The sequence below is a fragment of the Strix uralensis genome, chromosome 5, assembly GCF_047716275.1.
Source record: "Strix uralensis isolate ZFMK-TIS-50842 chromosome 5, bStrUra1, whole genome shotgun sequence".
Lineage (NCBI taxonomy): Eukaryota > Metazoa > Chordata > Aves > Strigiformes > Strigidae > Strix > Strix uralensis.
In genome coordinates, this window is record NC_133976.1 from 41,422,243 (window position 1) to 41,438,612 (window position 16,370).

Consider the following 16,370-nt stretch of genomic DNA (forward strand, 5'->3'; position numbering starts at 1 on the left):
GGAACTTTATATTTTGAATCTGAAGAAATATTATAGTGGAGACAAATGACATTATTGATCAGATTGTGTTTCCATGTTCATATGGAAGAGGTTTGCTCATAATCCTAAAAAGCTGATCAGATGACTGATGCACTCATCCCTCAGCTGAATTGTTCCATGACATAAATTTGGGTGATCAGACTTCTCATTTATTCACATAAACTAGAAACTTTGTTGCCCTGTAATTCTGAATAACATTTCATGGAACATGAACTCAAATTACCTGTGGGGAGGAAGGGACTTAGTCAACGTCCAACCAGCTTAAGGAGCGATGCAAGTCCATGAGCATTCTGGAGCCCCAGGGACACAAACCCATCCCACAGATGAGCAAGTCAGGACTTATTTTTTCCTTCTATCAGAAAATTCATTCAAGTCTATCCTATTAAATACTCTGCTTGATAAATATAATCTGTTTTGATTATTTCCAAAATCTTGAGGTGGTCTTCTTTAGGGACCAAAGGAAAAGCAAAACCAGGCAATGCCCAAAATTGCAAGAAAAGAGCAGAAGTAACAGAGGGCCAGACCAAATGGTTCTCAGCAACACAGAGAAACCAACTTCTGCAAGGAAGAGATTTTTATTTTGTGATGCTTTTCTTCCTTCACTGATGATTTACCTCCTTCCAAGGGGCAGCTTTCTGTGATTGCTGCCTGTTTATGGTGCTTGTTTCCTCTTGGTCCTCCTCACTAGAGGCCAGAGTCTTTGATACTTCTCTCTGCATGAAGGGCTCCACCATTTTAATCATCGTGTGAGCGAGTATTTCAGAGAGGAGAATTTCTCTAGAGATTTGCAGCTTCCAGATTTTGAAGAGTATAACCATGACAGCAACTGCAGTGACAATGAAGAGTTTATATATCTTAAGGCCACATAAGGACCATCAATTGCTTTCTCAAACTTGTTACAACTGAATTTTCCTTAATCAAGGAAATTTCAACTCATCCATGCATTGCTATCCATACACTGCTAGGAGAAACATACTGATGATCATTAATTCTACTGGGATAATTGCACCTCTGTAACAGTCATCATGGCTTGCAATTTCAAAAGTCCAGCTCAAGAGTGCTCCAAGTCTGATCACTTCTGCTTGTCTCAGGAAGTCTTCCTTTGACACTTGCTACATACCTAGAGTTTGGGCAAGGGCATGAAGGGGGAGTGTTCAATTTGCTACAGTTAGTAAGCAAAATATAGATGTGGATGTTTTTTTCTAAAAAACAGGATGCTAAGTAGTTCCTCAGTTTTCTCAGATAAATACAAATTATGACACCAGCAACAGGTGGCATGGAAATTCCAGCAAATTTTGTCTGGCATGGATAGTCTCTCCAGCAGTAAGGGCTGAAAACAGGTCTGAGGGAGGGTCTCAGCCACCTGCCATACAAGATCAACAAGCATCCTTAGTCTTCTCAATTTAAAACATTAATTTTTTGCTTCTGCTAATCACCTAAACAAAAACTAAAATATATCTTTCATTGAAGGCCATGGTTACCTCCAGAAAGAATAAAGCTGGGCAGGAAGGCTCTATCAGCAACTGCAATCCCTGTACTGACTATATGAAACAAAGTGTGTGCAGTGGGAGAACACCTCAATAAAAGCACTAAAGAAACTATAAAGTCCATAGCCAGCTCTTAAGATACTGTATACACTAAGATAAGAAGTATTTACAAACAAAGTTAGTCAAGTGCAAAAGATCACATGCTCACAGCTTTGTCTCAGCCAGGGATGGTAGGAAAGAACCTAGATTGCTGGCCTGGCTCCATGCTTTTTGCCCTTGACTCAAGGAGCATGAAGGCAGTTAGGAGCCAGGTGCAGCTGATTAGACAAAGGTGGTAAAAGCACACAGATTTAATGTACACCAGGAACAGGACAGAATCACAGAAGGGTTGAGGCTGGAAGGGGCCTCCAGAGGTCATCTGGTCCAACCCCCTGCTCAAGCAGGGCCTCCTAGAGCCAGTTGCCCAGGACCATGTCCAGACAGCTTTTGGATGTCTTCAAGGATGGAGACTCCACCACCTCTCTGGCCAACTTGTGCAAGTGCTTGGTCACTTTCACAGTAAAAAAGTGGTTCCTGATATTCAGCCGAAATTCCTGTGTTTCAGTTTGTGCCCATTGCTTCTAGTCCTGTCACTGGGCACCACTAAAAAGAGCTTAGCTCCATCCTCTTTACACCCTCCTTTGGTACACATTGGTAAGGTCTTCCCCCAAGCCTTCTTAGGCTGAAGAGTCCCAGTTCTCACAGCCTTTCCTTATATGTGAGGTGCTCCAGTCCCTTAATTATCTTTGTGGCCATTCAGTGGGCTCTCTCCAGTAGTTCCATACCTCTCTCATACTGGGGAGCCAGACCTGGACACACCACTCCAGGTGTGGCCTCATCAGTGCTGAGGAGGAGGATCACCTCCCTCGACCTGCTGGCAATGCTCTCCCTAATGGAGTACAGGAGGCTGTTGGCCACCTTTGCCACAGGGAAACATTGTTGGCTCATGTTCAACTTGGTGTTCCCAGGTCCTTTTCTACAAAGCTGCTTTCCAGCCTGTACTGGTGCCTGGGGTTATTTTGGCCCACGTGCAGGACCTGGCACTTCCCTATGTTGAACTTCACAAGGTTTCTGCTGGCCTATTTCTCCAGCCTGTCAAGGTCTGTCTGGGTGGCAGCATGACCCTCTGGCATATCAGTCACTCCTCACAATTTTGTGTCATCAGCAAACATGCTGAGGGTACACTCTGCCCCATCATTCAGATCATTAATGAAAATGTTAAACAGGACTGGACCCAGTATTGACCCCAGGATTACATCACTAGTGACTGATCTCCAACTAGACTTTGCACCACTGATCACCACACTCTGGACACAGCTGTTGAGCTAGTTTTCAGTCTACCTCACTGCCTGCTCAGCCAGTCCATACTTCATAAGCTTCTCTCTGAGGATGGCATACCACTTCCCATGACTATTGTCCATGGAAGAACTCTGCATCTTCCCCCCACACACTCCTGTGAGTCTAGCTTCCTTACAGACACCTAACTTGGTATAAGAGTGACATCACAGTGGCTGTTAAGTGGGTTGTCAGATAAGATAGAAATTGGTTATGAAATCTTTAATGTCAAGTATCAGCATCCACTTATGCTTTTAAGTACTGGTCAGATTCTGATGCACAGCTCTAATACCTCTTGTAGTCTCAATATAAATCTGTACCCCAAAAAATAAATGCTATTAATCGTCAGCATGAATGAACAGGAGGAAGCATGTTTTACTGGGGTAGAAGTCCTATTCTTTATGTGATTATATTTTTGGAATCTTTGCAGTTTTATACAGCCTAACCATGAAAAACTGTCAATAAATTAATGAGTTAATCCAAGACTTTGTTTTCCCGCCTTTTACTCCTCACTCAAGGCTTGTAATGTGGATAGAAAGATAAAAAAGCTTGTCCTTATCTTCACAGTATGTCCTAGAAGCATGAAAAGGGTAAGATAAAGCAGCTCAAGAATCTACTATCATTGCACAGAATTCATATGGGAACAGCATTAACTCAGCACTATGAGCAGAAATAAAAACCAACTAGGTACAATTACATGACCAATGACTGCAATTCAAAAGTCCGGATGCTGCTCCAAAACAACTTGCTAGATGTGAAGGTCAACAGCTAGGAGTTAAAGCATCTCACTGATATCTGATGTGGGCTTAACAACTCAAGTTTATAAGAAAGACAGAGACTTCTTACCAAAGCCTGCGGTGACAGGTCAAGGGGCAGTGGTTTTGAACTGAAAGAGGGTAGGTTTAGGCTAGACATCAGGAAGAAATTTTTTACGATGACAGTGGTAAGACACTGGCACAGGTTGTGCAGAGAAACTGTGGCTGCCCCCTCCCTGGAAGTGTTCAAGGCCAGGCTAGACGGGGCTTTGAACAACCTGATCTAGCGGAAGGTGCCCCTGCTCACAGAGACATCAGTCTACTCAGCTAAATAGGGATTTGCATCAGATCAGAGCTCACCCCCTTTCTGCACCCACAGACACCAATGCCAAATGTTCAGAGCCGATAAACCCACAGCACAGTTATGCAGAATGGCTGTATTCAACACCAGTGTAGCCATCTCTGCATCTCCCAATACTAGCCTAGTGTTTCAGAACAGCACTAATTGTAGAAACAATAGTGATGGAAATCTGCTTTGTTGGTGGGTCTGCTTTCATAGTTGAAGGCTGCTTAGCTTTGAGACACTGATCAGTTAAGACCTTGGAGAAAAATTCCTTCTTTTCTGAATCCCAGAGAAATGTAAAGACTCACAAGCAGCCTCAAGCTCAGAGCAACGCCAGTGTTCAGAAGGACCTCAAAAAAGTGAAGCACAAAAGAGGTGTGGATAACTGAACATCCAACAATGATTCGCTCTAAGAAAAACTGAAAAGTGCAATTGAAGCTGAGGAACTTTAGAACGTGCACTGCTAAAAAAAAGCTGTCATGAATAATGGCTGAAGTTAAGGAGTAGATGCTGCCTATATTCTTTACAAGAAGGTAACTCCTAGTGGGATCTTTCTTTCTGTTTTTAAGTTTTACTTACTCACTGTTCCCTTTCTCTTTTCTCCTTGTAAAAGTTTAAGACACTTGCAGATGGAGAACCACGTAACGGGAAACAGACATCACAGGGTTCTGCCTCACAATCCCAGGCAGTAAGAACAGTTCGAAGCTTTTCTCATTTTACACTTTAACAGGAGGCACAAGGGCCCCCAAACACAAGAAGCACGACAGACATGAAATTAATTCAGTGAAAACAAGTTATTTCTAGCAGCACAGAAAAGAACAGTTTGTAAGTCACAATGTGAGAACTCTGATTTGCCTCATTTACAGAGGGCCAAGTAGGCCCCCAAGTAGTGACCTCTAATTGTAAGAACGCTGATGGTGATACTAATGGTATTAATGCTCTAATGGTAAGAGCACCAGCTGTCCACTGTGTTCAGAACATCAAGACTTCCAGGAGGTAGCAAGGCAGCTGGCAACAGCTAAAGCTAACAGCAAGCTGAATAGAGCATCAAGCTTCTCGCAAGACTACAGTGCTCTTCTGAAGAGCTTCCAAAAGCTCAGCAGCAGGCCAACAGGCGCCCAGCTGACATCTGTAGCACACTGATCACGTCCTGTTGTTACAGTACTGTTGATGTTTACCTACCACTCTTGTCTAATGGAAGCAGTCTTTTCCATTTTGCATCTTCATGCTCTCAGCTTCCTGTATACTTGCACCACATCTCTTTAGTTTGCCAACCTCTTCAGACCTCTCTTAAAAGGTTATACCTCTGCTGCTATCAAGATCAGGTAAACCTGCTCACTCATTCAGTTTAGGTAACATTCCTGTGACATCGAAAATTCCTGGATCTTTGTTATATAAACACAAAGCACACACTACAAAGTTTCAAGTCTTTCACCTGAAACAGGGCCTGTAGAACATGAAAGGGAATTCACATCTGCTTTTAAGAGTTGCCAATTCCCAATAAATATTGCTATATAAACTGCAATTAACCAATGGGCCTAGAAGAATGAACAGGCTCATCCTTGAACCCAGTGAAAAGAGGATGTGTCTTGCAGAAAAATATTGTCTCTTATCCCAAAACTTTAAAAAAAATTATAGGAGAAAACAAGTCTCAGTTATCTCAGAAAGATTAGGACTACCTTAGGCCTTTATATATGAATTTCTTACCTAAACAATTCTTTAAAACCTTTCTGATTGCCTCTCCTTATTGCTTCTTTCTGCACTTACTTTCCAACATGCCTTCACCTTGCAGTTATGGATAGCATATCCATAACAAAGCTAAAAACAGCATGCCATCCCATAAATCGATCATTGTCTTGATGAGCATGAAAATGGCTAATAGTGAAAGAGATTATCTTCATGCAGGTCTCACTGGATGTACTAAACAACACAATGAATGAATAATTTCCATTTATTTTTCTTCCTAATAAATGCAGCTGAATGTTTTGTTCATATTGTTGTGTCTTTGTAATAGCTAGGAAATGAAAAAACTGTAGTGGCAGTAGTTTGCTTCCAGAAAGACAAACTGAAGGCCAAAGTAGTAATCACTATTGATAAAGTAGCCATTCTGAGCATAGAGCAAGTAGCAGCATTGTTTTATGTTTTACGTGCTTTCCTCCTAAACTTATTTTTTCCTGTTAAGCAGCTAGTATTTTGCTTGATTGACTGGAGTTATTCTTTATTCCGTTATTCACCTCTGTTGCCTGTAATGTGAAATTTATTTCTTCTAGAACAAAGTCCTCAGAGGATATTACTAATTTAAAATATTCATATATAGATTTAGTACCCTTTGTTAAATTTCATTCTAGTGATGAATTAATGAAGTTTTGCAAATGACAGAAACACACCACCTTGTTTGTTTCTTAAACAGCATGCCCTCCTAACTACCAAATACCAGAGGACAGAAAGGATTCAATGGTAACTGCAGACCTGTGAAAGCTCTAAATCCTTCCCTGGCAGTTCTACATTACCCAGCAGTGCATTTTGTTTGTTGCTTGGTGAAAAAAAGTACTTGTGCTGCTCTAAAGACTATACCACTTCCTTGTTCTTCATTCCAGCTCCTAAATGAACAATTTCCATTATGATTAGCCACTTTCACATACCATCAAGCCAGGCAAATGGAGTCAAAAGGCCACACACAAACACAGGGAATTAAGGCCAGTGGAAGGCAGAACACTGTGGGGTTTTGGTTCTCCCTCCCCTTATCCCCCAGGATGTGAAAATCCATGAAGGCAGAGTACCTAAAGCTTAAGATCTCCTTTGAGGCACTAGGCCTTTTGTTATAAACTCACTGCACAGCAAGGCAAGCGAGGTAACTAACAGTCCTAAGTGCAACACAAGCCCAAGCCAGGGAATGTGTAAGACAGCATTCAAAGTGCTGTAACCCTTGACAGTGTTAAGTTTGTCTATTTTTAACAGCAGAATAGGTAAAATGTATCCCACTAAAATAACTACTGCAGGTGTTCAGGTGTTGCTGCAAAAAAAAAAAACAACAAACCAGCAACTGTTTATCAGCAAGGTTCTAGAGACAAATTTAAAAAAAAAATATTTGGGCAATGTGTATAAGACAGCATTTACCATACTTGAGGAGTTTTCAATTAAAAAAACTGCACTTCCATGGTCTACATCTTTTTCATTGAGCTCTGCCACGTAAGTTTGAAGATAGGGATATCACTTTAATACAATGAAAAATGGGTTTGAGTCAGCTTTTCTGATACTGGTTGTGTAGTCTGCAGGAAAACCTGGCCATTAAAGTGGGTATTTGAAGTTTTACTGATTTTATAATTCATGCTTAAATATGAGAGTTGTCTAAAATAACTTAAGGTGCAGAATCATCCCCTGTGACCCTAAATAAAAGCCAGTATTTCCCACTTCTCTCTCCTTTAAGGGAGCTGCTTCATGTGGTAACATTAGATTAAGTAAGGGTTTTGAAAGTTACTGGAAGTTATGTCACAGACCACTTTGTCTCATTCTCAAACACAAAGACCACTTGTTCACTGTCTTCATGGCATCTGCATAAGTCACCTACGCAAAAGGCACTACAACCATCTTTTGGTATGATCTGGCACAGATGGAAAACCAGGTGGCAAGCCAACCTGCTGTGAACAGTCCCATCCCAGGTTCGGTGGCCTGACAGTATCTCTCTGTAATGGACATGCAGTGACTTTGGAAAGTGGGCCTTTTTTCATTAAAGATGGAAAGGACAAAATATATTTAAAAAAAAAAATGTACTTTCCACTATTGAAGTGGTATTATTGACAGGAATATTTGTTATGGGACAAACATCTGTGTACCTGAGGCAAGAGGAGGAAAAAATCTCATTGAGATGTAGTTATTTACATCCACAACAGGTGGCACAATCCCATTTGCCTATCTTCTGATTAAAATAACAAAAGACAACATTTTTTTTTAAAAGGTAAGCTTGTATTGAAAATATCTCTGTAAAAACACCTATATACTACAAGGTAGTACCAATACAAAACAGATCAATATTAACTTTCTTTAAACTGTTAAACTTTATTATAAATTAAAATTTCTTTACAAAAAATTGCACATAATTGACCACTCTTAGGTTCTGATGCACTGGCATTTGCAATAGTTTCTTTAATCTTCAAGTTTAATAGTCTCTGCCGTGAGTCCAATGCAGAAAGGGGCAGTAAGCAACCCTCTTAGAGCCTTCAAGTGCAAGAAGCATACTTGTGGCCACGGCAGTTACACTTTCCTTAAGAGCGGCTGCTTTTGTTTTAAATCCTGTAATGAAAAAGTCTCAAAAAAGGTTTAAAAAAGGAAAAACCCAAAATGGACTACTTGCTTTTTACTGTAAACACAGCCCAGTAAATTAATCCCAAACACAGATCTCTCAGGCATCAGCGAGAGTGTCAAGTGAATCAGGAACAGCAAAACAAAGAAAACAGAAAATAAAAAGAAAACATAAAAAAATAACGTCTGTCATTTTGATTAACTATACTTACGTAGATGACGTTATGAGAATCTGGCAGGGCCCAGAAGCAAGGCCAGACAGGGAGTTCATTTTTCCAGAGGAGGGTCATGTTAATTGTTTCCAGGTTCACGGAAAGCAGACTGGAGACTCGATATGCTCAGCAATACTCATCTGCCTTACACAGATCTTAGGCATGGATCAGCCTGAAGAATCATTCAACTGATTTTGGCATTTAATAGGACTTATGGCTGACCGTACCCAGCGTTCAGTGATTCTTGCTTTCTGTTCTGTAAGTGTTTAAATTTAAAAGCTCATCTAGGCTGACTCCAACCTCTTGGCACTTGGAAACTAGTTTTCTCAGGTTATCAGTTTTACCTCCTCCTGATGCTTCAAACAAGAGTTGCTGTAAGAGATGGGGAAGCAGATATAAGATTTAGCCAGAGCTTGAGCATCACCACATCTATGGATATGGGATATGCAGAAAATTTATATGAAACCTCAAACTGAATCATAAGGAGAAAACATTACATCTTTCCACAGTGTTGCACATAGAGGTAACTTCTGAAGGGCTCTCTGATATAAGTGATGGACCTGTGAAATAAAAACAAGTATTAAAACTCAGTACGATTTCATGCACTCAAAATGAGTGATTTGAAGCACAAAAGTCTCCTGCAATAATTTTTAAAATCTGTTTTTAAAAATTTTCAAAGTCAAGCATTACATTGCTATCAAAAGCAAAGGCAAGTTTATGTCTGACCTTAATTCTGACCCTTGTATGCACATGATTAATTACATGAGGACATTCTATTTTTCTTCACAAGATTCTTGCCTCATTCATTGCACAGGATGGAACACACTCAGGGAATGAAGCAGCTTAATGAATATTTCTCTTTCACCACTCAATATGTAGTCTCAAGGTCTTGCTTATTGCATACCATCCCAATCCTGCAATGAAAATAACTGTTTCATAGGCTTTTTACCTTCAGCATCTATCTATCTGTGCTTAAAAAAAAAAAAAAAAAAAAAATCAGTATGCGTCTTTGCAACTCTCTAAAAAGAAAAAATGTTTTTACCATTTTATGGTTGGAAATAAGATGACCAAAATGTTTAATCCAAGTATTTACTCAAGTCTCCTTCAAGTACTGGTTATCTAGAAGTACCAACTTTAATCAGAGAGTCATTAGGGGAGGTATTTGTTAGCATTTTAAACAATCATACCCGGTTTTATAATCTTTCAGCAAACCTTTACATGACCTCTGAAGGGAATAAATGATGGGTTCTCCAAGAACAGGAAATCCAGAATCTAAATCACAATTCAATTTTAAAACAATATCCTACTTGTTTACTAGAAAATCCAGTTATCTGGAACAGTCACTGATTTGTATAAACAGTTGTAAGTGCTCACAACATCCCAAACTAAGCCCCCCCACCCCCAAAAAAATTCAATTGCACTGCGTGTGCCTACTTAAGTGATTTTACTCCACACCATATAGTTAGTCAGGTGGTTGCAGAAGAAAACCACAAGATTTCTTCTGGGTGTAATCCAGCTACAATGTTTTACATATACCTTCATTCTAATTGGTTCATTTTCTTTAAGGACCCTCTTCTGGTTTCATTTGAAATATATTTTTCTAACTTTTTAACCAAATGAAGCAGGGATCTTTTAAGTCACCAGCCTCACTACAGGCAGTGCCTTAAAATGTAGTCCATCTAATACAATGACTGAAGCAGGGATCTGTGACTAATTACAGATTACACCAAACCATCAACACAGAGACAGAATTAAGGTTGAATAGGCAACCATGCCTTTGATATCTCCTGACTTTGAACTATTTGATCTTACAAACCAAATAACTGTCTGCTTGGGGGGTGTTCTTTTTAAACATTCTAGGAGACAGTAAAACAGAAAAGATTTCATATGTGAGTCTAACAATAGCCATGCTACCCATTATAGATCAGTTAAAGCTTTAATATGGTTTCAAAAGAAAGACAACTACAGAAGAGAAACATGCTGAGAATCAGCCACTGCAAGAATGACACAAAACAAGATACAGCAGGGAAGTAGCTCAGAAACACCACAAGCAAGTGGTGAGTCACAAACCCAGGGCCCCGTGATCCCCCCAATACACAGCATCTTTCCACAGGCAGAATATTTAAGGTGACAGCAACAATACCAGGGAAATCCATTCTGTTTGAGCTGAAAAATGACCCAGTTGCTGTGCCTCTTGTATTTGTATATACAGTGATAAAAATATTTCCTTCCCCAAAATACCAGTGAGTAAACTTGTTATTTTTGAAGAAAAAGAACTGATGTCTTCAGTGGTGTTGGGAACTACTAAACTCTCTACATGCATTGGCTTGGCAGACCCACCCTTCCAACTACTTGTAAAGATAGACGTTAGTAGCTTCCAGCACAACAGTCTTTCTTTCCCTCTACTGTATTTTAAGGGTTAGCAATCTCCTCCAGGTAAAGAAAAAAACAACAGAAGTGGGAGAAGAATACACACCACCATCCCCACCACCAAGGGAAAGATACACACAAAGAATATACACAAGTTCTCATGATATAATCCATTCTACCTTGATTGCCAAAGATATTTCTCACACTTGAGGCAAATGCTTCAGTGTTTATACATAGAGTATTTCAACTATCTAGAAATCTTGGGTTTAAGAGATGACCATTGCTTTCGATAAAGCCAAGGTCTGGAAAACTTTACAGAATTTTATAACTACTCATTTTAGTAAGCTGTGTTGACTTACTTCTCTTTGTCCCATTAGAAAGCATTCGGCAGCAATGGCTCTGAGGAAAAGAAATATATAAAAAAAAATATTTATTCTTGAATGATTTTAAATGCCGTTAGTGGCAGAATACTGACTGTGGAATGGATTTACAAATTCCTTGAGAAGAAACTGACTAGCTTCCAATGATGTTTATCTACAGTGAAAAGATAAAAATAGCCATTTTTTAAAAACAACCTTACATGAGCAAGACATTTCAGTGGTTCCCCATTATGAACAAACACTGAAGAAAAAGATCAGTTCAGCATCACTGGATAATGGAGATTACTGCTATTGTGATATATAAAGGGGAGGGTAGAGAGGGGGAGACAGAAGTCAATATTTGAATTAAAAGGCAACTTGCAAATACATCATTCATATTTATCTGCATAATATCCATTCACGTTAAGTTTCCACAAGAAGGAAATTTCATTTCTCATTTTAAAGAAGTGACAGTACCTCTGTTGTAACAAAGTTACTGTTTAACTAATAATATAATGAAAGAGAGACTTCCAGTACAAGTCCAATTGGAAGGACATTTCAGATTTACCTTTGTGATGTAAACCTTATAAACAAAAGCAATATCTATGAAAACAGATGTATGACTGTTGCATTACATTTTCCAGATGGCCAGGCATGTTGGGATATTATATGTAAACATCTTGGCTTGCAGTTTCAGAATTTGAACATTGCTCTCCTCCCAGTATCGCAGAAGCAGTCTGTAAAAGGCATTCATGAGAAAGGAACACTGCTCTAATCACTGGGAACAGAAAAGCAATCCAAAGATACAAACACATTACACAAAATACATTATACCTAACCTGAGCCAAGAGTTGCAAGTAGGAAAAAGAACCCAAGCCACTATATACAATATTGACTGAACATGCTCTGAGAACAAAACAAAGAAGACACACTTTCAGAGAATAACTAAGAAGTGTGAAATCAGAGAGAAAATATGATCTTGGGACACTACAAGATCCATTTTTAGCATGCACAAGGTACCTGTGTATTTGAAAGGAGGCCAATTAGTTTTATAGTCATGTGGCTAGGAGATACTGTTCGGTCAGTTCTGCTCACCCATTTCATGCAGTATCTACATTGTCTAAGGAAGCTGCAAGTTCCATCTAGACACAATCGCAACTTGGTTTAAAACGCAGCCATTCAACTTTGTGTGCCAAAGGCAGGTGTGCCATTCTCTCCCCATGCCCCCAACCACACACACTTATTTCAAGTCTTGCTCTGAATTCTTTGGGGTCACTGTTGATGATGAACAACAAGTGTCTGGAGACTTTTCAAAATTATCCAATCAAATGTTCATGAGTTCACTGCAGCTGAATACGGTAAAAGATGGACTCTAATCCTGGAACAGTACATTTTGAAATACTACTCAAGTAAGAATCAGTGTGATGCTTACATTAACTGTTTTTGTTTCCAGTAAGAATTTTTCCAAAATTAAGAATGGTTTATCTTTACTAAATAAATGTCAAGTTAAGCCTTAAGGTAGCACTGTCATACACTGGTGTATCCATTTTTACTTGTTCTATGCTGGAACTGTACCTTAATAGGTCATCAAGTAACAAGAAGATTTTAATATGTATCTGACATTTCTCTACACACTTGAAATTTTGACCACTTGTACTCATCATGTACAATGCAGAGTTAATTCCTGTATAATTATAACCTCTCCATAGATAGAACAGAACCCTGTCAAATACAAGAATGATTTAAATTATGGTCAGAAGGCAAAACATGCCTCAAGCAACATCCCGTAAGAGGAAGAGTTTCACTTCTGTAGTAGAAAGCAAATCATGCATGTCTTGCACAACCAGTAGTTATGTTAACCACCTGTTTGTCTTTGTCTTGATTACGAGTATTTTTACATACCTCAGTGCAAGTCCAGGATTAGCAGGCATGGTAGAACAAAACCGTTCCAAAGTTTTGGAATGTTGAGATTTTGGAATGCAGCTCAAATAAAAAAAAATTACCTGTAGAATTTGAATTATGAACATTAATCCACCTTATAGCTGTCTAATTTTGATAAGAATAATGGAATGACAAACTATGAACATTACAATTAAAGTAAGTTACCACCTACAAACCTTATCCTTCAAGGGTACAGAAATCAGCTTGTATAATAACAAGTTAGCGTCAAGTTGCTAACACCACATATTTTAAGTCCTTCTAGCCTGCATTTAGCAAGTAAAGAGAAATGCACTGGATGTTAGCAAAGGGGGACCCAGAATTTCTAAGCTTTACTCTGTATAAGTGCTCAACTTGTTTTTACTCCTCCTCCTACATTATTTATTGTTTCTCAGCCACTATAACTTCTACGATCAAAACTGACAGCTTAAATACTGTTTCCATCTGCCAGTGTTACAGCTTTGCAGACCCTTGATGCTCAACCATCTCTTCCCTCCCTTACACATTCTCTTTTCTCTAGAAAAGAATAGTTTGTCATTCACAGTATTAAAGCATGCCATAATAAAGTTTTTCTTTGCCTTACACACCCTTTATTCAAGAGATCACTGCTAGATAGTCTTCCTATGAGAACACTGCTCTCCTCAGATACTTTTTTTTTTTCCCTAATTCCTACCTCTCAGTGTTCATATACTACTGGTGCTGTATTTGAACAAGTAAAACAGGTACCTGCTAAAAGGTCATCAGTCTCTTTGTTTAATTAAAACTGTCCACAGAAACATTTTTACCTTATTATGAAACTCATAATTGGTCCAATAATCAGCAGTACTAAAAGGAATTGGGTATCGTGTGGGGACTGTAACCAGACATCTGTTCACTAGGTCAGTAAAAAGCTTGAATTCTTGAACTTTGTTGTTGGATCCAACAACTTTGCTATTGATAAAAACAAGGTAACTGGAAGAAAAAAAAAAAAAGAAAGAAGATGGTTCTGGTAGCCTTCAATTAATAGTTTTGAGATTAATTTACTTTCTTCCCTTAAGAACTTACTCCAGCCAGATGTTCTGAACAGTTTCCTGCTGCATCACTGCCCCCAGAGCTGCTTCGTAAGCATCCAGTGCTTCACCAACACTCGCGTGAAGAGACTGGCACAAACTGTTTATATTAAAAGTTAAAAAGTGTTGTATGTCAAACGAGGCATGTTCTTACATATTAAGAGTATAGAAACAATGAAGAACTTCCCATTCTGAGATGCAAGAAAAAACTGTTTTCAGTTTAGCAGTACTATGGACTAATTTATCAGTCAACTTATTAAAACAGTATGTTTCAACTGCAGATAAATAATTAATACAGAAACCATGTAGTTTAAAATGGAACTCTTAAATACAAATGAAGTATTATGAATTGTCTTCTACTCTTGTAAAGTACCCTTTTACTAATCCTTTTAATAGGGATGCTCTGACTGCTACAGAATGGAGACAAGTATTGAGCTTCTGTTTGGAAAGCTCCAGACAATAAATTTCAGATGGATTAAAAACCACTTGAGAAATGGTATCAAGACTATGGCAACAAAATTAATGTTCTGAAACAACTACTGCCAGAGATCCACGGTAGAAATATGATGATCAGTCAGGAAAAAAAGCCTGACAAGAATAGTCAAACACCCCCTTAATTTTATTCCACTGCTCCTCAAAGAAACATATAGCCAGACCAACAGGTAGGACCTCACCAAAGAGAGGCAGGCACATTTTTTGACCAAGGTCCAGTGAACAATCCTTATATCAAAGTGTAAAGCAACAGTGAAAAAAGGTAACACTTTCAGTAAGTTGTAAGAGGGGAAAAAACCCCACTCAAAGAGGGAAACTACAGAAATGCAAAACAAGATAGGGCTGATGTTGCTACCTTGCCACAGAACCCTCCTGACTAGGGTCACATAATCAGAGTGCCTGATTCTACTCCTGCTTTCCCCAAGAACTACAAACTAAATCATCAATTTGCTACTTGTTCTAAAAAGCGTGTGTACGTTTGTGCACACACATACACATGTGCACACATACACAATGATCTTTCCAAGTAAAACACTATTCCTTGAGCTGATTTCAATCTGACTGTTTTCACTTGGTAAAAGTGAACTTTTATGTCTTTTGTTCTCTTACCTGAAAAAAGGAAAGACAGATACATAGGCCCAAATACCTAGGCACTTACTGTGGCAAAAACTCAACCACAGGAACACTCAATTATTAGCTCAAAGTAACTTAGACACTTATTTCAAGACTACTGATCTTCTTCTTAGAAGCAGGTGCTAAAATACAAGAGCATCTGAGCTTAAGTTAAGGTCCCTAATGACTAAACAGTGACCTCAAGTGTCTTTCTAAACAATGTTTCTACTGCACAAGCACCAAACTGAAAACTGAAGAGCTTAAGTATTCTCTAAAAAAAAATTTTACTTAAATTGGTATTAATGGACAGTATAAAAACATTAAAATAACTTAATCTAAACCTTATATAAAGATCTTCTTGAAAACCATACATTTTACCTGTTTATAAGTTGTGCACCAACTAAAAACTATAAGCAACAGTGCTGAAGGAGTTCTGAGGAGTCCTCACTCAGTATCTGAAGCATTATCATCTTTGCCCCTTTACTTATCTGAAAAGCCAAATAGCTACTTGTGAAGATTGACAAAGCCAGACCATAAAGTGGTAAACCTCTTAAAACAGCCTGAGTTAACATCTCAGTAACCACAGTTATACTAGTATAAGTTAGAGATGGCTAATACTCTGGTGCTTGCCAATCCTGGATAATGCTGCTATCCAAAGGAATGATGGAAGAAACAAGAAAAGATTGTATATACATGACAAAGATCTGTCACTTTTGCAGTCTCTTGCAGAGGAAAAGGTCACTTTGCTGAATTAATTTCACTACGGAGGGGCGTCTGTGGCTAGTTCCAACTGTTATAGGCTGTTGATAGTAGCTCCATAAACAGCTGAAACAGTGGGTCAAGGAAGGTGGGGAGACCAGGGCTAAACAGAGTTAAACAGAGTGGAGGAAACTTGTAAAATAAAAAGGGAGACAACTGAAAACCAGAAGAAAGAACACTACTAGCAGTAGCAACCTATAACAATAAAAAAATTTGTGAGATGAACATGCCTGTTACTGTTCCTATAGGGTAGAAATTCTCAAAGATTTCTCAAGTGGAGAA

General features: G+C 38.8%; 1 protein-coding gene across 6 annotated transcripts in view; it reads right to left on the minus strand.

Annotated features, from left to right (window-relative positions):
• ZFC3H1 (zinc finger C3H1-type containing) overlaps nucleotides 1–16,370 on the minus strand; it is a 60,645-nt gene that overhangs the window by 7,419 nt on the left and 36,856 nt on the right. For 4 of the 6 annotated variants that reach the window (XM_074870576.1, XM_074870575.1, XM_074870574.1 and 1 more), the window contains exons 29-35: nucleotides 14,221–14,325; nucleotides 13,962–14,127; nucleotides 13,141–13,241; nucleotides 11,874–11,975; nucleotides 11,239–11,278; nucleotides 9,007–9,069; nucleotides 8,035–8,881 (exon numbers count right to left, since the gene is read on the minus strand). In XM_074870576.1, the coding sequence (XP_074726677.1) occupies nucleotides 8,744–8,881; nucleotides 9,007–9,069; nucleotides 11,239–11,278; nucleotides 11,874–11,975; nucleotides 13,141–13,241; nucleotides 13,962–14,127; nucleotides 14,221–14,325 (715 nt within the window). In that variant the 3' untranslated portion in view covers nucleotides 8,035–8,743. Of the gene's footprint in view, nucleotides 1–8,034; nucleotides 8,882–9,006; nucleotides 9,070–11,238; nucleotides 11,279–11,873; nucleotides 11,976–13,140; nucleotides 13,242–13,961; nucleotides 14,128–14,220; nucleotides 14,326–16,370 lie in introns of those variants that run through there. The other 2 variants (XR_012629210.1, XR_012629211.1) reach the window with 1 other exon arrangement.